The sequence below is a fragment of the Vulpes lagopus genome, chromosome 5, assembly GCF_018345385.1.
Source record: "Vulpes lagopus strain Blue_001 chromosome 5, ASM1834538v1, whole genome shotgun sequence".
NCBI classification, from domain to species: Eukaryota; Metazoa; Chordata; class Mammalia; order Carnivora; family Canidae; genus Vulpes; species Vulpes lagopus.
Window position 1 is genome coordinate 68,487,141 of NC_054828.1, and position 20,758 is coordinate 68,507,898.

The 20,758-nt window shown below is 52.8% G+C and overlaps 2 protein-coding genes across 5 annotated transcripts; both read left to right on the forward strand.

Moving 5' to 3' along the window:
- Positions 1-850: 850 nt before the first annotated feature.
- On the forward strand, positions 851-8,307 carry RDH16 (retinol dehydrogenase 16). Of its 4 annotated transcripts, none has more exons than XM_041757489.1 (7): positions 851-1,183; positions 2,158-2,384; positions 2,758-3,092; positions 5,361-5,619; positions 6,984-7,147; positions 7,678-7,910; positions 8,049-8,307. In XM_041757489.1, the coding sequence occupies exons 3-6, from the start codon at positions 2,780-2,782 to the stop codon at positions 7,893-7,895; spliced, it is 954 nt and encodes a 317-aa protein (XP_041613423.1). In that variant the 5' UTR covers positions 851-1,183; positions 2,158-2,384; positions 2,758-2,779; the 3' UTR covers positions 7,896-7,910; positions 8,049-8,307. The 4 variants fall into 4 exon arrangements, with proteins under 4 accessions (XP_041613423.1, XP_041613424.1, XP_041613426.1 ...); XM_041757490.1 differs by having other exon boundaries at positions 2,330-2,384; XM_041757492.1 differs by having other exon boundaries at positions 858-984; positions 2,330-2,384.
- A 3,522-nt stretch (positions 8,308-11,829) lies between these two features.
- On the forward strand, positions 11,830-19,863 carry SDR9C7 (short chain dehydrogenase/reductase family 9C member 7). Its single transcript, XM_041756458.1, has 4 exons — positions 11,830-12,212; positions 15,646-15,904; positions 16,762-16,925; positions 18,345-19,863. Exons 1-4 carry the CDS (start codon positions 11,912-11,914, stop codon positions 18,560-18,562), a joined length of 942 nt encoding a protein of 313 aa, XP_041612392.1. The 5' UTR covers positions 11,830-11,911; the 3' UTR covers positions 18,563-19,863.
- Positions 19,864-20,758: the final 895 nt, after the last annotated feature.

Sequence of the window (20,758 nt, forward strand, 5' to 3'; positions counted from 1 at the left end):
AGGAGGGAGCTCACCTACTTCGCGGTGAAGGTAGCTGTGATCGAGCCTGGTTACTTCAGCACTAATGTGACCAACCCTGAGAAGATTTCCAGGGGCTTCCAGGAGACATGGGACCAACTGAGCCCGGAGGTCAGGGAGGCCTCTGGTGAGTGAGCTGCGCACTGGGAAGAGGGGAGCAAACCTGGCCCATCACTAGCGCCTCCTACAGACTCGGGACCCCCCTCCAGGCCCCGAGTCACCTACACAGTGGGGCCATCCTGTGGTCCCATGTGGTCAGCTGGTGACCTCAGGGCAGATCCAGGCTTGCTGTTATTTAAGGGAGGAAAGTGAAGCCAGAGCGGGGGAGACACGCACGGACCCCTGGCAAGCTGGCGGTAGAAGAGCTGGTTTTCGGGGGCTGAGATTTCTAGGGCGTGTGGCCATCTCAGTGTCTGCAGAGCTCGTCTGCGCAGGGGTAGGGCCCAGGGGCCGAGCGCGGGAGTGTTCCCTGGTGGGAGGCGGGACGCCGACGCCCTGGGATGGAGTCCCGTGCCAGGTCCCCGCTGAAGGCAGGGTCGTGTCTCTACTCTCTGGGGTCCCCAGTCCAGGAGGGAGCGGAAGGCAGCTTGCACGGTGGGGCCCCTGCCCCTCGCAGCTCCCTTGGCGGCTCCGACGGCTCCCCTCTCCGGACGGGCCCCCAGGCTGGGGAAGGGGGACCCGGTGGGGGCGGCCGGCTGGACCGCGGCCCCGCGGAGCCCCCAGCAGGGCACCACCAGGGGGCGCCCGGCCCGGCCCGGCTGCCGCCCAGGAGCCGCCCCCACCCACCCCCTCCGCAGGAGACGCGGTGGGTGCGGCCGCGCGGGGACACCTGGGTGCAGCCGCGCGGGGACACCTCGGTGCAGCTGCGTGGAACTCGTGGGTGTGGCCGCCGGGAACACCCCCGCAGCAGCGAGTCTGCGCCTCGGCGCCTCTGCGGGGCGCCCCGTTCTGGCCCCACGGCTCCCGGTGCGTGAGAGGCACCCCAGGCACTCCTGTTGTCCCACGGCCCCTCCGACCTTGCTGTGACTGTCCCGCCTGGAGGTCACCGGCTTTGAGGTCTCGCAGGAGGGGAGGGCTGGAAGGGGTCTCCCTGGCAAGTGTGCTTGCAAATTGGTGGTGAAGGACCTTGTGGTCACTGAGGGGACAGGCGTCCAGTTCCTTGCAGGTAAAGACCATGGCCCTGTGCCCAGTGGGGTTTGGTGTCCAGTGAGGATGTGCACAGTGCCTTGGGCCCCCGGGGGGTTCCAAGGCTCCCCTCTACCTCCTTGGCTTCTTCCTCCCTGGTGCTTTGGGAAGCCCGTCTAGGGGGTCCTGGCGGTCACACACGTGCACACTCACACTCGGGAAGCGGGGACAGGCTGCTTTCTGCAGGACCAGGCCTGGCCATGCTGCTGCAGCTGCCTCCACCCTGAGAGACAGGCTCAGTGGGCGCCCCTCTCTGTTCCTCAGGTGCTGGGAGGAGTGGGCGCTGGGCCTCTGACTGTGGAGAAGCCTCGGGCTCCCCAGGGCCCCTTCCTCTCCCTGACCAGGGCTCAGTGGACAGTCGGGGAGACACAGAGCCGCCGGACTGGCTTCTGAGCGCCCCAGCCCCAGCCCTGTGCGCCTCCTCTTGTGAAGTGCTGGCCTCTGCGTCAGCCTGAAGCCCCCCCACGCACAGCCTGTGTCCACCTCGGGCCCTCCCTGTTTAGTTGGGCAGCTCCCACCCTCCCCCCGCCGCCCCCAGACTTGGCCACGGCCACGTGTGCAGGCTCTGGGCCTCCCCCCCCCCCCCCCACCTCGGAGGCCTAGGACACCTGGGCCGTGGTCCCTGGCAAACCGGCCTGTGCTGCCCATGGAGTCCCGTCCCGGCGCTCTGGATTCTGGACGTGGGGGGCGGGATGCAAGCACCACCCAGGGCTGGGGACAGGCCATCTCCACGGAACAGGGGGTGGCACTGCTGACACCCGCTTGGCCAAGCACTTCCTCTCGACACTCCCGGCAACTGGGGGCAGCCTCTGTGCTGCTGTGCCCACCCCGTCCCTTCTCTCCTTTCTCCACCTCTGGGGGCAGGTACCCCATTAGTTTCTGAACACCGGTCTGCCCCAGAGGCCCTCTACAGTGGGAGGAGACCTTGTGCTCTTTGCCTTCTTCTCTCCCTAGAGAGGCCGCCAGTGACTTAGATTTCTGAGATGTGAACCCGGTATCCTGAGCCAGATGAGGAAGCCGGGCATGGAGTGTGAGCCAGCAGCCCCAGGTCACACAGCTGGTTGGTAGCACAGCTGTGTTTTGAAATCACATGAGTGTTGATTTACAGCCTGTCTATCTTTATTAGAGTGTCCAGTAAGTCAGGGAGACGGACCCGGCTTCCAGCCTTGAACGAGAACAAGGTAAGAAGACAGTTCTGAACCATGAGACCTAGGACATAGGGGTGTGTGCCTCTGTGTGTGTGTGTGTGTGTGTGTGTGTGTGTAGATGGGCAGGGGGAAATGGGAGGAGTCGGTGGACCAGGAGAAGGTGACTAGGAAAAGTATCTTCATGTCAAAGGATTCTTTGTGAAATCCAATAGCACCCAGTAGAAATGGCATAAGTGTACCAAAGAGTGTGTAAGTTGGGGCCAGTATAAATAATACTCTCTAGAGAAAGTGACCAGGAGGTCCTCGAGGACTCTATGTCAGAGTCTGGAGGCTGGCCTACTGCTCACACACGTGTGTGCTCACATCGTCCTGCCGGAACACTGGCTGTGCTCTTGTTGCATTTCAGCCTGTGTGCTCCCTGCAAGGCCATGTGGTGGTCCCTGGCGGCCCTCGTGGGCCTGTACTACCTCCTGCGCTGGTACCGGGAGAGACAGGTGGTGAGCCACCTGCAGGACAAGTATGTCTTCATCACGGGCTGTGACTCGGGCTTCGGGAACCTGCTGGCCAGGCAGCTGGACCTGCGAGGCTTGAGGGTGCTGGCTGCATGTCTGACGGAGAAGGGGGCCCAGCAGCTGAGAAGCCAGACGTCAGACAGGCTGGACACGGTGATCCTGGATGTCACCAAGACAGAGAGCATCTTGGCGGCCACCCAGTGGGTGAAGGAGCATGTGGGGGACAGAGGTATGGCCCATTGTCCTCTTTGTGTCTCTGTATTTCTTCCCTCTGCCCAGGGAAAACCTCTCTTCTGTAAAACTGGTAAGATTCCCAAGAGGTTTTGATTTTCAAAGCCTAAGGCTCTGGAGTTTCCTGAGCAGAAGGCCTGGAGTGCCTGAGTTGGAGACCATGGTTAGACGAGCCCAGCCCGAGTTTAGCACCAATCGTCTGTAGGAGGTATAGGGCTCTCCAGGCTTGTTATGGGGCAGCTGGGGCTGGGCCAGGCTGGACCCAGCCTCCTGATCTCAACAGGTGCACATTTTCTTGATGGTTCCTTCACACCTGGCCCTCTGCAGGGCTTTAAGATGGGCCCCACTTGACTTATGAGGACACTGAAGCTCAGGGAGCTGAAGGGACTTTTGGTCAAATACAGGTGAGGGATCCTATTCTATCTCCTCTTTTATGGTGCCTGCCCCTCTCGGGAAAGAGGAAATCATTGGTGTCTTTTTTGTGATTAAAAATGTAAAACACGCTCATTGTAGAAAGCACAGAAGAAGATACAGATAAAATGACATTTCCCAAGCCCAGTTTCCAGAGTCAGTCACTCTCTACATTATTATGTAGCCAATGATTGACATTTTCATCAGGCAATCTTTTCCAAAATGTAATACTCAGGGCGCCTGGGTGGCTCAGTCGGTTAAGCATCTGACTTTGGCTCAGGTCATGCTCTTGGGGTCCTGGGATCGAACCCTGCATCGGGCTCCCTGCTCAGCGAGGACTGCTTCTCCCTTTCACTCTACCCTTCCCTCCTGCTCCTGCTCTCTCTCCCTCTCTCTCTCTCAAATAAATGAATAATATTAAAAAAAAAAAAACAAAGACAAAAAAACAAAACGTAATATTCAATGTCTGTATATCCAAGCATGTGGAGAGGCCACCACTCATTTAAGCTCTCCCATATTGCTGTCTGCTGACATGTTTTCCACTTTTGCTGGCAGAAATAACATCTCAGTAAAGGTTTCTGTAATAAAGCTTTGTTTCCATTCTCAGTCAAGTTAAGTAAAATAAAATAATTGGATCAGAGAGCATGCATTTCATTTATTTGTTCATTCGTTCATTCATTCATTCATTCATTCATTCATTCATTCATTCATTCATGAGAGACCCACAGAGAGAGGCAGAGGGAGGGAGAAGCAGGCTCCCTGTGGGGAGCCCGATGCAGGACTCAATCCCAGGACCCCGGGATCATGCCCTGAGCCAAAGGCGGACGCTCAACCACTGAGCATCCCTAGATCCTGCATTTCTTTAAGGCCAGGGGAGGTTTCTGAAGCGGGGGACAAGTATCACAAGAGGCCATCTTCTTTTTCCAGTATTCCCAGGGCCAAACCCTGTGTACCCTACCCCCACCCCCCCACCAGCCCCTTGTCACTGAGGACCTGGCACCTGCCGACCTGAGGTCTGTGGGTCTGTACCTCTGACTATTTCAAATCTCTTATGGTGACTTTTCTCCTCATCTCTTCTGGAGGGGTTTCCTGAAAGCTGAGTGGGCTGGGGACCTAGGGGGGATAGGGTAAGAGTCACCTTTTGGGAGGGTGACACTTCCTGGAGCTAAGGTGCCATCTACACTAGTGTGTGGCATGAGGCCTGGTCACCTCCACCCCGGACGAGCCTGGGTGGTCACTGCAGGGGGAGCTTTGGAATTCCCCAGCACGAAGGCTGGACTCGGCTTCCAGAGCAGATCCTGCCTTGCAGTTGCGGCAGGTTGTTCAAAGCTTGTCCGTGGTGGCCAATGCAGGCCTGTTCTCTGCATTACCTGCTGCTGGGATTCCACGGCTGCCTTTCCCAAGAGTACAGGCAGGCATTTTTCATGTTTTTTCTTTATTTTTAAGTTGTCTTTCTCCTTTTTCTTCTCCAGTCCCCCCTTCATTTCTGTCACTTACCCACTCCTGTCTACCTCTCGGTGTCTCTTTCCCCGAGAGCTGTGAACACCACACTATCCTCCGGAACTCTGGGCATGCCCTTAACAAAAATGGGTTTGTTACCTACTGCGTGCCAGGCACTGAGGAGCGGTGAGCAGGATGAGAAGGAGCATTCCTGGTCCAGCAGCTCTGTGCGCCTGCACAGCCAGACGCTCTGTAGCCGCCTCATCCTTAGTTCTCTCCTGTGCTCTTTTCCTTTATACCATGTAGATGTTATTGTTGATTTTGTAACAAAGTGCATTGGAAGGTGACTTGGGACCGCAGCTGCGTCCCGCTCAGGTGCACAGACCATGTTGCTCTCTCCCTACCCTGTGCCCAGGGCTCTGGGGCCTGGTGAATAATGCTGGCATCTCTTGGCCCACGGCACCCAATGAATGGCTGACCAAGGATGACTTCATGAAGATACTTGACGTGAACCTGTTGGGGTTGGTGGAGGTGACCCTGAGCCTGCTGTCCCTGGTGAGGAAGGCGAGGGGCCGTGTGGTCAACGTCTCCAGCATCATGGGCCGACTGTCTCTCTGCGGTGGGGGCTACTGCATCTCCAAATATGGTGTTGAGGCCTTCTCGGACTCCCTCAGGTAATGAACTGGGACAGAGGCCTTCCCTCCATCCTCCTGCTTCCATGCTTCTGGGGCAGATTTTCCAGGGGGTTCATTTTCTACAGCCTCAGAGGCTCTTCCTTCCAGATGCTTCTCTCTTGCTTTGTGCCAGACATTCCCTGGGAAGCATCTTCCTCTGTCCTGGGTGTTGGAACGAGCCGTGGGGCTATAGAACTGGTTTCACCCATCACTGCCCTGGGGGAGGGCCCACAGCAAGGAAGCGACTGAGGCAGAACTGGACCTGAGATCAATTGGCTACAGAGCTCATGCCCATAATTCCTATAATATTCGGTGTCGGGGGCCCTTGGTGTGGGGGTCCAGCATTTGACTCAGTTCAATAGTTACTTCTCAGCACTTCTATGAACATACAACATACGTGTCCGAGGACAGCAAGACTAGGCCCCGACCTAAAAGTTCTGACAGCTGAGGGGCCCCTGGGGTGCTCAGTCGGTTAAGCATCTACGTGCAGCTCACTCAGGTCATGATCTCAAGGGTCCTGGGATCAAGCCCCGCACCAAGCTCTCTGCTCAGTGAGGAGCCTGCTTCTCCCTCTCCCTCTATCCCTTCCCCTTCGTGTGCTGTGTCTCTCTTAAATAAATAGATAAAATCTTAAAAAAACAAAAACAAAAACAAAAACAAAAGTCTGACAGCTGAGAAAGAGTTGAGAGACCCAAATGTCGTGACCATCTCTTGCGGTTGTGACCAAGTCAGCTAGCCATGGTGGTGGTGGTCCTCCAGGCTATCAGACAAGGCCCGGCCAGGCAGGTGGAGGCTATCAGACAAGGCCCGGCCAGGCAGGTGGGCATGGGTGGGCCCTTGGCGGGGGTGGGGGGGCAGGCCGCACCCCTTCATGCCGTTGGCAGCAGGACCCTGTGGGGAGCGACCCTGTCCAGTCAGCCTCTGGAGCACCCACTGGCTGGAGGGCAGAGGTTGCCTCTGGGTCCGAGGGAGCCAAGAGGTAGGCAGTTCTCTATTCCTTAGAGAACGGAAGGCAGAAGAGGAAGGGAGGAGTCCGAGGGGTGTGCTCGAGGTAACATGGGCCACGTGTGGAGCCCACTGGATACAGGGGAGATGGGAGGAGAGGGCAGGAGAGCGGTGCCTGCAGCAGCCTGGGCAGCCCGGGAGCTCCTCAGCGCGAGGCCGATGGTACTGGAAACAGACCCTTGTCCACAGACTGGCCGTATCGCTCTCCCCCCCCCCCCCACTGGCCACTGCTTGTGGACCTTTCCAAGCTTCTGAGTTTATCCCACCCCAACCCCGAGGTAGGTTTTATAGCAGGTTTGTTCATTGTGTTTGTCCACGAGGCCCCTGAAGCCCTGGCCCCTCTGCCTGTCTGCTTGCAGGAGGGAGCTCACCTACTTCGGGGTGAAGGTAGCTGTGATAGAGCCTGGTTACTTCAGCACTAATGTGACCAACCCTGAGAAGATTTCCAGAGGCTTCCAGGAGACATGGGACCGGCTGAGCCCGGAGGTCAGGGAGGCCTATGGGGAGGAGTTCCTGGCCTCTGGTGAGTGAGCTGCGCACTGGGGAGAGGGGAGCAAACCTGGCCCATCACTAGCGCCTCCTACAGACTCGGGACCCCCCTCCAGGCCCCGAGTCACCTACACAGTGGGGCCATCCTGTGGTCCCATGTGGTCAGCTGGTGACCTCAGGGCAGATCCAGGCTTGCTAGACCTGGAGACGGCGCTTTCCCCTAATGCCCTCGTTATTTAAGGGAGGAAAGTGAAGCCAGAGCGGGGGAGACATGCACGGACCCCTGGCAAGCTGGCGGTAGAAGAACTGGTTTTCGGGGGCTGAGATTTCTAGGGCGTGTGGCCATCTCAGTGTCTGCAGAGCTCGTCTGCGCAGGGGTAGGGCCCAGGGGCCAAGTGCGGGAGTGTTTCCTGGTAGGAGGCGGGACGCCCTCGGATGGAATCCATGGATTGGGAGATGACCCGGGAGAGGTGGGGAGGTGGGGTACTTTTAGAGACTTTTCTCTGAAGTTGATCCCAAAGCAAGAAGATTGGAACGTGAGAATATGTCCTTCCGTTTGGGCAGCCAGGAAGCCAATTGAAAAGCTGAAGTCAATGTGTGACACCAATCTATACTTGGTGACGAACTGCATGGAACATGCCCTGACAGCCTGCCACCCCCGTACCCGATACTCACCTGGTTGGGATGCTAAGCTCCTCTACCTTCCCATGAGCTACCTGCCCACCTTGCTGGTGGACACCATGATCTACTGGAACTCTCCACGCCCGGCTAAGGCTGTGTAACCAAGAAGGACTAGGGTGCGTGGTAGGAGGGAGTTGGGTACCGTGTGAGGATGGGAACACCTCAGGGGGAGAGAGGTAGAGGGAGAGAGGGGATCTCCTGTCACCAAGCACGCCCATCTCACCTCCCTTCCCACCTTCTCACCTCCTCCCCAGGCTTCCCGGGGACATTACTCAGGACTCTGGGATATCAGGAGGAAAGAACTGTTTTGTGGCTGAGGAACAGGGATGGAGGTGTGAATGACGACCACCAGCCTGACCCATTAGCCTGAGAGGCCAACTCACAGACCTTGGCTGAAAGGACGTGTCTATAATTGGGATCAGGACATAGGACACAGAAACCAGTTATTGAGTTGTCTTGACACTTTGATGTTCATTGATTGTGTTTGCCTCAAAATAAAAGTTGAAAAGTTGACTTAAGTCCAGTGATTGGAACTGTGGCCTTGGGGAGCAGCGGGTGTAGGTCCATGAGAGGAGGAGTCAGGTGCCTTCATAGTGATGGCCTTGGGGGGGATCCCAAGGAGGGAGTTTTAGATCACCCCCTTCCTTCCACAGAAGTGGGGGACTAATGTTTCCTTTCCAGGATTAATCAAGTAATGTGGGGTCACAGGAAACCCAAGGATGGACAGACAAGGAGAAGTTGCTGAGGCTCTGGCAGGACCCGGGCCCCAGGGACATCAAGCCTCTCCCCTCAGCAACACCCTCTCTGCACCCCTCTGTTTGTCCCATCCTTTAGAGATATGCCCCCAACTGTGGCCATCCTCAAGTTCCCCAGCCCAGATCCCACTCCCCACATCCTCCAGGGAGTGGCAGCAGTAAGAGTCACTTCTGGACCCATCTTTTGTTTTCTGCTAAGCTTTGTTGAGCACCTGCTCAGGCAGGAGTTCCCTTCAGCCCCCAGCACTTCCTGAGCCCGTGGCTCTCTGCATCTCCACTATTCTGACGACGTCCTAAGTATGGACCAAACAGAGAAAGCATTTGCAGAGCGTGACGTAAGTCCCTGAGCTGAGGACAAACTGGAGCTGGGAGCTGCCTCGGCAGGTGTCTTAGTTTTCTTCCCTCAGGTTCAAACCCAGGCTGTGGAGCCTTTAGGAGGATCTGATCCTAGAGAATGACATCAGTGTTCTTGGTGAAAACAGAAGCGAGGTCAGATGTCACTGTGTCATTCATTGTCACCCTGTGGGAGTTGCTAGAAATGGCCCAGAGGAGCAGAAGGCCCCTCTCCTGAAAGATACAGTGCACAGAGGTGTGCACGGTGGAATGCAACACCAGCCTGATCTGGTGGCCTCAGGTGCCCACTTAGGGAGACTTGTCATCTGAGACAAGGGGGCATTTCTAGCCTTAGGAAAAGAGCCCCTCCGCGTGGTTCTGCGGCCCTCCCATCATCCACTGCATGACCTACTCTTTGTAAATATGGGGAGATTGAACCCAGGAGAGCACTGCCTTGACCATCAGGCACAGAGAAGCCCATGAAATGGTGACTCGGGCCTGGTCCTGTGTTGGGGTAGTTCTAAGTCATCTTTTTCTAAATCCTGAGATGACCCCTGAATGTCGCCTGTCTTCTCAAGGACAGGGATATTCCTGGGACTGCTCAGCCCTTGAGGACATTGTCTTACTTCCCTTAGCCAAGATTTCCCTGTTCACTTAACCAGGAGGTAGAGTTAGGACATGCCTCCCAGATTGAGCATAGATGTTGTGCCTTGGGCTGGGTGTGCCGGAAGTAAGGTTTGCCTCCACTTCCCATCTCTGTCTCATACAGGGTTTGGATCTGCATCCCAGGGGTGTGCCCACCATCTGACCTCTCACTCCTATTACCCTTGTTATAGAATGGCCAAGCTCTCTGGCCTTTCCTGCGACACCTGTTGTTTTTTATTCTGGAGCTTACCAACCTTGGTAGGTAGTGAAGCATGAAGATGCGTCCTTGCCTCTTCACCGTGGGAAATTCGTGGTCCCATTTCTGTCAGACTGTTGGGACAGGGAAGGTGTGGGTGGCTGGCCCCTAGTCCCCTGGGATACCTTGGTGGCCAGGCTCATCTTGGGGAATGGTGTCTCTAGAGGTTTATTCCAAGAGCCACCAGAGACCTCAACATCCTTGTGTCCCTGCATCTTAGGCTCCTAGATGTGGCTTCTCTGTCTCATCTCCTTACTTCTTTTTCTTTACCAGCTTCCCTCCTAACTGTTGTGAGTTCTTTGCCCCGCTTCCTGGAAACTCTCCCTCCCCTCCAAGTCCTGATACTGAGAATTTTCCAAATCTCTGATTCTAGTCTTCTGTTTTTCCTAATGTCATCCCTTCTCAGAGCCAAGATTTGGCCCCAGGCCCTTCCTATAGCTGCCCAGGGAACTCATGGTCTGTCCCCATCATTGGGCCAGACCTCATCTCAGTGATGTTTATATCATAACTCTCTCTCCTCCTGCCTTCCTTCCCTGTGCCCAAAGTATCTCCACCCCCAACTTCTCTTGCTACTTGTGGTTCTACCTGTTATCAGCCCCAGACGTTAGAACCCCTGGATTCCTGGTCTCCCCCATCTCTATACATCTAATTAGCCACGGTGCCAGTTGGCTTCATAGTCCCTTCCTTCCCCTGTTACGCACCCCCTCCAGGCTTCTCAGCTCACCAGATCATCTAGTATGTGCCTTGTCCCAGAGGTCAAAGGGAATGCCCACTGCGGGGCAGGGGTGGGGGTGCTGCTGGTGGTGCTGATGTGTCTTCTGTCCTTAACTTTGTCCATTTGCCTGGTCACTGGGTGAGGAGAGCTGGCTCTGCATGGAGAGCAACAGGGGTTCCTTGTTGGTGACCTGAGTATCACCTCCCAAGGACCCAGGCCTGGAGCCCTTCCACCTTCCATCTTTCCAGTTTTCAGAAACAGCCTCCTTTTTTCTTTTTTCTTTTTAAGATTTTATTTATTTATTCATGAGAGACACAGAGAGAGAGAGAGAGGCAGAGACACAGGCAGAGGGAGAAGCAGGCTCCATGCAGGGAGCCCGACGTGGGACTCGATCCCAGAACTCCAGGATCAGGCCCTGGGCTGAAGGCAGCGCCAAACGGCTGAGCCACCCGGGCTGCCCAAGAAACAGCCTCCTTGTAGGAGGGCCCTGCTGCCTCTGGCCTCAGACATTGGAGACACATCCACCCTGGGGAAGCCCCTTTGTTTTTCTTCATTTCATTTTTTTTTAAGATTTTACTTATTTATTCATAAGACATACAGAGAGCGAGAGAGGGAGAGAGAGAGAGAGAGAGAGAGAGAGAGAGAGAGGCAGAGACCCAGGCAGAGGGAGAAGCAGGCTCCACGCAGGAAGCCCAGTGTGGGACTCCATCCCGGGACTCCAGGATCACGCCCTGAGCCATCCAGGGATCCCCCCCTCCTTTTTTTCTTAAAGATTTTACGTTTTTCTTCATTTCTTATAATGGACATTCACCCAAGAGCAGAGAATTCTGAACAACTAGTACTCTGAAACTCATTTCTTTTGGGGTTTGGGGGGGGGCATGAAACTAATTTTGTTGGTTTTACATTAATGAATTTGTCTTAGTTTTTTTCCCCTGAAAATAAAAATTAAGCTTATTTACATGTCTGCACTCGTGATAAGTGATTTCGAGCCCCAGGCCGGAGGTGGGGATTTCCGGGGAGGCTCTCTGGGCTGAGTCCTCCTTTCTCACCTACGCCACTCAGACCACCCAGATGAGCCACGTCTCGGCATCCACATCACCAGCAGGGTCTTTCCCATCCTGTGCAGCTTCACCCATCAGGGCTGGGGGGGAGCAGGAGGCAGCCACCAGGACTGTCTGAGGTCACAAAGCTTCAGGTTGGACTTGAATTTCTTGCATCGAGGCTAATTGGTGGGGTGATGCATCCACCTAGAGAAATTATAAAGTGGCTCGCCCAGGAGCCCTGCGTCTGTTGCCAGCGGTGGAGGGAGGAGAGCTTTTCTCAGTGGGACCCAGCAGACCCCCTGGGGTTCAGAGGAGCAGCCTCTCCTGCGGGCTGCTGAGCCCCACCCTCCTTGGCCATCTCCTTCCCCCCATGGCAGCCATCACGGACCTATCCTTCATGTATCGCTGGCTCAAGAACTGCAATCTGGTGCGCAACCTCTCGGACAAGTACGTCTTCATCACGGGCTGTGACTCGGGCTTCGGGAACCTGCTGGCCCGGCAGCTGGTAAACCGGGGCATGCGGGTGCTGGCGGCTTGCTTCACCGAGGAGGGGGCCCAGAAGCTTCAACGGGACACGTCCTATCGGCTGCAGACCACCCTACTGGATGTCACCAGGACGGAGAGCATACAGGCAGCGACCCAGTGGGTGAGGGACCAAGTAGGCGAGCAAGGTGGGGCAAATTGGCCTCTTTGGCTTTCTGGGGCTACCCCCTCTCTGTCTCCCCCGGGCATCTGACGGTGATCAGGGCCACAGGGTTCAGGTGCGGCGGGAGGGGTGACGTAGAGAAGGGGGCTGGTCCTGCTCGGTGGGACTGGAAACCATTGTGTGGTTTGGTGGGTTCACTCCTGTGATTTCCCAGGGAGGTTTTCTCTGCCAGAGACTCGGAGGGGTTGGGGAGACCAGCATAGAATGGGGAGAGGGAAGGTGCATGCTGTATGCCCAACCCACCAAAGATGGAGGGGCCTCCCTGGGACTTGGGTCTCCCAACCATCAGCTCCTATAGACATGGGAGCACGTTTTGCTGGGATCGGGGTGGGGGAGGGGAAGGGAACATGAGGTTGGACTCCTTGAGTGGGGACATTTGCTCTCCTTGACTGGGTCAGGCTAGAAGGCAGGAGAGAGAGATCTGTCCTCTTCTTCACATCATGGTGGATACTGGGTTGACCTCAGGTTAAGTGCTGACATCGGAGTGACCACTCCTTTTGGGGAAAAAAGACTGGGCTGGTTGGGCTGGACCAGACGTGCATACGGACCTGCCCAGGAAGCTTCCTGCACGCAGGGCATGGGCACAGAAGAGGAGGAACAGGGTGGCTATGTTGAGCAACAGCACCCTGAGGGAAGCTCTGACCCCTAAGGAGACTCGTCTGGCGGTCCCACCACAGGTGAGGGCCGGAGAGCCCTGGGGCCCAGGAGGGTCAAACAGTAACTCTCTGCTTTATTTTTCTCCTTAGCATTTACCATGATCCAAGACAATATACTTTAGTCTTTTAAAAAGATTTTATTTATTTATTTGAGAGAGAGAGAGAGAGAGAGAGAGAGGGAGGAGAGAGCATGAGCAGAGGGGCAGAGGCCGAGGGAGAAGCAGGCTGCCCTCTGAGTAGGGAGCCCAATGTGGGGGCTTGATCCCAGGGCCCTGGGATCATGACCTGAGCCGAAGGCAGACGCTTAACTGACTGAGCCACCCAGGGGCCCCTATAATATGTTTTACTTATTTTTCTTATTTATTGTCTGTTTTCCCCTGCTGGAATAAAGCTTCCAGGGTGGGGCAGGGGTGGGATGGGAGAGGGGCTTTTTGTCCCTTTCTCTTACTATACAACCTTGGTACCCAAACAGTGTCTGGCTTCCAGTGAGGTGCTCAGTGAATTTTGTTGAATGAACTATTTGACGAATAATTCAATGAGAGTCGGTCTCTTTCTCTATAGGCCGCCCTGCCCTGTGCCCTACATCCAGCCTTGAGGCACTTATGTTATTGATGACTCATTGGGTATATTAGGTTCCTGTTCCTGCTGTAGTAAGTTAAAGCAGAAACTGAGTCGCTTAAAACACCACACACTTATGATCTTATACTTATGGAGATCAGAAGTCCAAAATGGGTCTCACTGAGCTAAAATCAAGGTGTCAACAGAGTTGTGTTGCTTCTGGAGGCTCAAGGGGAGAATTCATTTCATTGCCTCTCCCAGCTTCTAGAGGTTTCCTGCGTTCCTTAGCTCATGACCCTCAACCTCCATCTTCAAGACCAGCAAGGTAGGGCCAAGTCCTTTTCATGCTGCTATCTCTCAGGTTTTGTCTTTAGCCTGCTTCTTCCACTGACAAAACCCCTATGGTTATATTGGGCTCACCAGGTTAATCTAGGATAATCTTCCCATTTTAAGGTCAGTTGATTAACAATTTGAATTCCATCTGCTATCTGAATTCCTGTTTCCCGTGTAACCCACCGTACTCACAGGTTCTAGGGATTAATATGGGGACATCTTTGGGAGGACATTATTCTCCTATCTCGTTGGGCAACACCCTTGGTCCAAGAAGCACTGGGAAAGGGGCGGGGCAGGGTTCCTGGCACACTTTGCTGTTGCCCCTGAGAGTCTCTGGACATGACAGGTTGGCACAGCCTTAAAGCTATTCACACTGCTCTGGTAGTTCTCTCGTTGCTCTTCGCAGGAACAAAATGAAGGTAGTCCTGGTTTGCCAACAGGCACAGCTGCCTGCTAGGATGATCATAGGTAGTGGCAAGTGTGTATCCCTTCTTCATGGACAGAGACCTCTTGGGTTTTATACTCTGGGTCACAGGAGCCTCATTTCTTCCTCTGTAAGACAAGAGAGCCCCCTCTGGCTGCAAAGGTTCGAGTCTTACCAGCCGGCTGGTTTCCTGGGGTCTCTCTAGTTGGAGGAAAGCAGGAAGCTATGATGGGGGCATGGCTAGTGTGTGGACCCCAGGCCTAGGAAGAGGAGTGGACCAAGAGCAGTGCTACATCTAGACCTGCCGTCAGAAGAGAGTGGAATTGTGCTGGGAGGAGTATCTCCAGGCTGCAGGGGCCAAGGTGGGCTACTGGGATGAGGGAAGGGGACGGGAAAGAGCCAGGGTAGGGAATCTTTGCTTGAAAGAGCTGGAAAGTGTCCTTAGGTATCATTTAGGGACTTCTACAACATGTTTTCATCAAACATCCTCCTCCAAGTAGAATTTCACTTGGAGACTCAACATGTAAAACAAATGCAAGTCAAGCCTCCCCTGCATCTCTCTCCCTGAGCAGGTTCTGGGGTTCAGCCTGGAAGGGTCTCAGGATTGCAAACTGCAGGCTGTAAGCATCTGTTCCACTGAGTCTATGAAGGACCTGAGGCTAAGAGACAGGAAGTGACTTGTCCAAGGCTGGAGGTATAACCAAGACTAGAACTTGAGGCCCTGCAGAGTTTAATGACAATACTTAGCATTATTTCTCTCCACTATACTAACTCGGATCAAATATCTGCAAGAGAGCCCTTATTACAATTTTTCATGATTGTTTTACTTAAATGTGTTATATATTTACTTATGGATATTATTAATGTCCTCTGTTCGTGAGCTCCTTGAGGGATAAGACACTATCTTGTTCATTTTATGTCTCTAGCACCTTCCTCTCTGTAACCCACAGAGAATAGATATGTGAATGGATGAATGTGTGAATGGATGAACTGCTTTTGGTAATGTGCAAAATGAAGTTGGTTTCTTACACTTAGGTGACTAGAGAAGGGGAAGCATGAGGGGTGAAGGACTTCGACCATTAATTCATTGGTATGAAAATGGTATCTCTTTTCCCAGAGCTAATGGTTCAGGTGCTATTAGCTAAGGCCTGGACTGTGGCTGGTACAGGGGCCCAGCTAGCACAGTGACAGGCTATGTGAATCAGAAAAAGTGGCCCTTTAGGGAAACTAATTAGTAATAAAAGGCAGACCTTCCTCTGGGCTATCATAGCTCCCCACTGCTCACCACCAGCCTGGCCATCTTGTGACCTTACGTACCTGCTCAACCATCCTTGGCAGCCCTGAACTGGTGGGTGGTGGACCCCGATGCTTTTCCAGAAATGCTAATGTTTTCTATGTGGTTCTCTCTCCCTCCATCACACCCCCAGGCCTCTGGGCCCTGGTGAACAATGCTGGTATAGGCCTGCCCAGTGGACCCAATGAATGGCTGACAAAGGAGGACTTTGTGAAGGTGATCAATGTGAACCTGGTGGGACTGATCGAAGTGACCCTCCATATGCTGCCCATGGTCAAAAAAGCTCGGGGCAGGGTCGTCAACATGTCCAGCTCTGGTGGTCGTGTGGCTCTCATTGGTGGTGGCTACTGCGTCTCTAAGTTTGGTGTCGAGGCCTTCTCTGACAGCATCAGGTGATTGGGCCCCAGTGCCAAACCACTCTGGGTGGGAGTCCTGCGGGTTTTACCCCAGGAAGAGAGGGCTAGGGACGACAGCATGTAGGCAGGGGAGCACTGGAGGGAGGGAGCTAACACAATAGCAGGAAGAAGGCTAGTCCTCAAGGGGCCTTTCCCAAGGACCAAGAGAAGGGATGAGGAGAAGGGGTGGGGTGGTGGGTGCCTGGGTGACTCAGTCAGTTAAGCATCTGCCTTCGGTTCAGGTAATGATCTCAGGGTCCTGGGATCGAGCCCACACTGGGTTCCTTGTTCAGTGAGGAGTCTGCTTCTCCCTCTGCCCACCCCCCCACTCATGCGTGTGCTCCTGCTTGTGTGCATGCTCTCTCTCAAAAATAAATAAAATCTTTAAAAAAAAAAAAAGGAGGTGGGGTAGTGATAGGAGACTGTCTTCCTGCCTTTCCTTGAGCTGTCCCAAAGTGAGTAAAACATGTTTGGGCCTATGGGAGTAAGAGGGAGAGTCTCTCAAGCAGAGAGGCGTGGGTACAGACATGCCCAGGGGAGACCCTCAGAGGAGGATTCGGGCCTTGCTCAGATCCCCTCATTCCCTTTGCCATGTGAGTGTTGGGTGTGGGGCTGAGTGGGAGAACCCAGCAGGGCTTTGGTCTAGATTCTCTGTTGACTTCTTTCCTGCTGGGTGTTTGCCTAATGCAAATTGCTTAGGAAAGGGCTGAGGCCCTTATTTGCATGAGGGCAGTGCCAGCTTAGCACAGAAGTAGGGGAGCTCTTCTAGGTTCTTAGAAGAGTCAGAAGTGACCCTCCCTCATGATCCATTGTCATCTCGGGGCCCCAGACTGAGCCCAACTCTCCTTTCCCAGGCGTGAGCTCCACTACTTTGGGGTGAAAGTGAGCATCATTGAGCCCGGGAACTATCGAACATCCATCCTGGGCAAGGAGGACATGGTGTCTCGCATGCGAAAGCTGTGGGAGCGGCTGCCCCAGGAGACCAAGGATAGCTACGGAGAGGAGTACTTCCGCAACTGTGAGTTCTCCGGGAGGGAGAGGGGTCTCTGAGAGGAACAGCTAGATCTTGAGGATCGCTGACTCATTTTTATTTCATAGATAATGGGGATGGAGGCTCAGAGGAGTTAAGGACCCAAGGTCACTCAACTGGTGGCAGGCCTGGGATTTAAGGATAGAGACCAAGGGCCCAACTGCTCAGAGCAGCAGAAAGATAGCCTTTGTGGAAAGAAGAGCATTAGGGGAGGTGCTGCCCAGGGATGGGGCCCACTCCTGGCACCTGGCACACATTATTCTGCTGGCAAACAGGTGGAAATGCACTGACATGAGTACAGAGAGGTTATTCAGAGCACAGCTGCTTCACTGCAGTGGTTTTCTCCCTAGGAAACAAAAATGGGGTTCATTGGAGTTGGGGGTGAAGGGCATTTTGAATATACTGTCCTGCCCTCATCAACTGCCCACAAGTATTTTGCACAGAGGAGGTGAATTGCCTGCCTTCCTAGACCATCCCCAAAGCTGGGCCAGCTATTGCTCCTTTGCTCTCAATCCCTTATTGGGAAGTCTGACCCTCAGGCGCCGTTTCCTCCTACATGTGGGCACAAAGCTAACAGAACAGTCCCTCACATTTGTTAGAGCCTTACAACATACCTGCCTGTGCCTTAGGTCCCCGGAGCCCAAGGCTAGCGCACTGTTACTATTTTTTAATAACATTTTTTTTCTTACATGCTTTTGTAGAAAATCTGGGAACTGTAGGATCTACATAGGAGGAAAAAAAAAAAGAGAGCCTCCCATGATTAGGAATCCCACCAGCCAGACAGTATTTTTACTTATTTTCTTCCAATTTTTCCCATTCACTTATACACACTTGTTTTCTACTCTGTCCTCCTCCACTGTCTACTCTGCTATTATTCATCTTTTTTTTTTTAATTTTTTTTTAAATTTTTTATTTATTTATGATAGTCACAGAGAGAGAGAGAGAGGCAGAGACACAGGCAGAGGGAGAAGCAGGCTCCATGCACCGGGAGCCTGACGTGGGATTCGATCCCGGGTCTCCAGGATCGCGCCCTGGGCCAAAGGCAGGCGCCAAACCGCTGCGCCACCCAGGGATCCCTATTCATCTTTATTATTCTCTAGAGTGGGTATTACTATCCTCATTTTACAGGTGATGGAGGTTTAAGCTCAAAGTGACAACTAATAAGTGGCAGAACTGGACACAGTTCTCATTGCTTGTAGGAATTCAACACACAATTGTTGGATTCAGGAAGAGAAATAGGATTATTTGGGGGTGTTTACGTGAGGGACAACCTGGAGGGTGTGGTAGGTCCAAGCCCCAAAATGTGGGCTCAGGGGTCAGGAAAGGGAGCTTGGCTAGAATTCAGAAGAAACCGTCTTTCCCGAAGAGTAACAGAGCCTTGACTCTCCTGCCTTCCTGTACCCTCAGATACTGACAAGTTAAAAAACATGATGCAGTCGGCAGAGCCGCGGATCCGCGAGGTCACCAACAGCATGGAGCATGCCATCGTTTCCCGGAGTCCCCGGGTCCGCTACAACCCTGGCCTCGATGCCAAACTGCTCTACCTCCCACTGGCGAAGTTGCCCACCCCTGTGACAGATTTCATCCTGAGCCGGTACCTTCCAAGGCCAGCGGACAGTGTCTGAGCTGGGGAAGCCCAGGGGTGGTCCGGGGAGTGTGGGGGAGGGAAGGGGTAGGAGAAGAGTGTAGGGCCACAAGAGTGGTATCAGACATTCTGGTGGACACTTTGCTTGGGTGACACCCACTGCTGGAGAATTTATGGATAACTTCTAGCAGAAGACAAGTGCCTCTTCCCACTCGCTGGGCCCCCACAGACACCTGAGGTGGCCTTTCCAGGGGCAAAGACCCCAAGAACATCTGTCACTCATTCAGGATATGGCTTTTTCTGGACCTGGAAATGTCAAGGGGAGGAAAACAAGCCCCTGCTGAATCATGAGCCTCTCTCAGTTACCACCACCGCTGGGAAACACTGCAGGATAATCTAGCCCGCAGAGGCATCAGGCATCGTGTCAACCACTTTCTGCCTGGGTCTCTACGCGTTCACCTCATTCCCACAACCCATTATTTGAAGTATGTAGTAGGGCAGACAGGGAGTGCAAGATTGTATCAGGTAAAAGTTTATATTTTCTTTCTATATATATTTCTCTGTTCACAGGTGATTGGGATTCACATAAAATAACATTTATTTATTTAATCGCCATTGATTAATTTTTCAAATATTTATTGTCTACAACATTCCAGGCACTGTGTAAGTGCTGGAAGGATCTAAAGATGATTAAATCATGGTCTTGGTTTTTTTTATTGTTTATTTTGTGGTTTTGTTTTTTTAGCACAATATCTAGCAGCAGAGATAGGACAAACAGTGATAGAAGAAACAGAAATCAGAAAATCACATTTTTAGAGCTATGAGGAACCCAGAGGCCATCTGATCCAGTAGTTCCCACCGTACCTCATAATCACCTAGTTCATTAAAAATACAGATTCCTGGCCTCAATGTTAAAATATCTGATTCAGTAGCTTGAGATGGGACCCAGGAATGTGTATTCGTAACAAGATGACAATTCCCATGTCTATGGCCGCCTGGGAACCACTGACAGCTCCATAGCAGTACTGAGCGTTCAGAGGAGGAAGTGATCTGACCGAGGCTTCTCAGCGTGGTGGCCAAGACAAAACTCAGGGGTTCAGATTCCCAAAGCAGAGTTAATACATTTTTTACATTAGCAACATTGTCAAATAAGTCATGAAACTGTATTAAAACACCTTAAACTTCTAAGTCATGTGAAATTCTATTGAAAAGCCTTTTTTGAACTCCTAGATGGTTCAGTCAGCTAAATGTCTGCCTTCAGCTCAGGTCATGATCCCAGGGTCCTGGGATCCAGCCCTGCATCCGGCTCCTCTTAAGCAGGAAGTCTGCTTCTCCCTCTCCCTCTGGCACCCCCTGCCTCCCCCCATGCTCTCTATCATTTTCTTTCAAATAAATAAATAAATACAATCTTTTAAAAAAGAAAAGACTTTTTTGGTCTTGAGGAGTGGTTATGTAATAAAGGTCAAATGTGAATTTTTTAAATTAAAATGTCCTCAATTTGTGTCTCTTCAATATCCAATTGAACTTGAAAATAGCAAAATGAACACTTAATTACCTCTGCAAAGACCCCTTTTCCAAATAAGATAACATTCACAGGGGCAGCCCCGGTGGTCCAGCGGTTTAGTGCCGCCTGCAGCCCATGGTGTGATCCTGGAGACCTGGGATCGAGTCCCACATCAGGCTCCCTGCATGGAGCCTGCTTCTCCCTCTGCCTGTGTCTCTGCCTCTCTCTCTCGCTCTGTATCTCTCATGAGTAAATAAAATAAAATTTAAAAAATAAATAAAATAAAATATATTATACAAAAAAGATAACATTCACAGATTCCAGGAATTAGGATGTGCACATATCTTTGGAGGGGGCCACTGTACAACCCCCTCAGTCTGTTATTTGCAGCACTTTTATTCCTGACACCAAATTGTGTATCAGGTAGGATGCATTGAATAGCAAGTGACAGAAAAGCCAACTCACATTGGCTTTTTTTTTTTTTTTTTTATACTTTGAAATATGATTGCTTTATTTTAAAATGTTGGGGAAAAAACCACTTTAAACTATTACAAGGAAAGAGGGCATTTTATAACCACAGAGTTAGAACTTCCCCATCCCCCAGGTCACTTAGATTTATTCTAGACACATAATAACACAGCTCAAAATAACTTTTAATAAAAACAGCCAAAACTTCCACTGTCCCCTTTCCTTTCCCTCTTGTGACCTAACAACTCAAACTGAACAAAATAA

Excerpts from the sequence above, each read along its gene's own strand:
- RDH16 (XM_041757489.1), top strand. The coding sequence starts at position 2,780 with ATGTGGTGGTCCCTGGCGGCCCTCGTGGGCCTGTACTACCTCCTGCGC. Across the intron at positions 3,093-5,360 it reads GGAGCATGTGGGGGACAGAG|GGCTCTGGGGCCTGGTGAAT; the intron begins GTATGGCCCATT and ends CCCTGTGCCCAG. Across the intron at positions 7,148-7,677 it reads GGAGGAGTTCCTGGCCTCTG|CCAGGAAGCCAATTGAAAAG; the intron begins GTGAGTGAGCTG and ends CCGTTTGGGCAG.
- SDR9C7 (XM_041756458.1), top strand. The coding sequence starts at position 11,912 with ATGGCAGCCATCACGGACCTATCCTTCATGTATCGCTGGCTCAAGAAC. Across the intron at positions 12,213-15,645 it reads GGACCAAGTAGGCGAGCAAG|GCCTCTGGGCCCTGGTGAAC; the intron begins GTGGGGCAAATT and ends TCACACCCCCAG. Across the intron at positions 15,905-16,761 it reads GCCTTCTCTGACAGCATCAG|GCGTGAGCTCCACTACTTTG; the intron begins GTGATTGGGCCC and ends CTCCTTTCCCAG.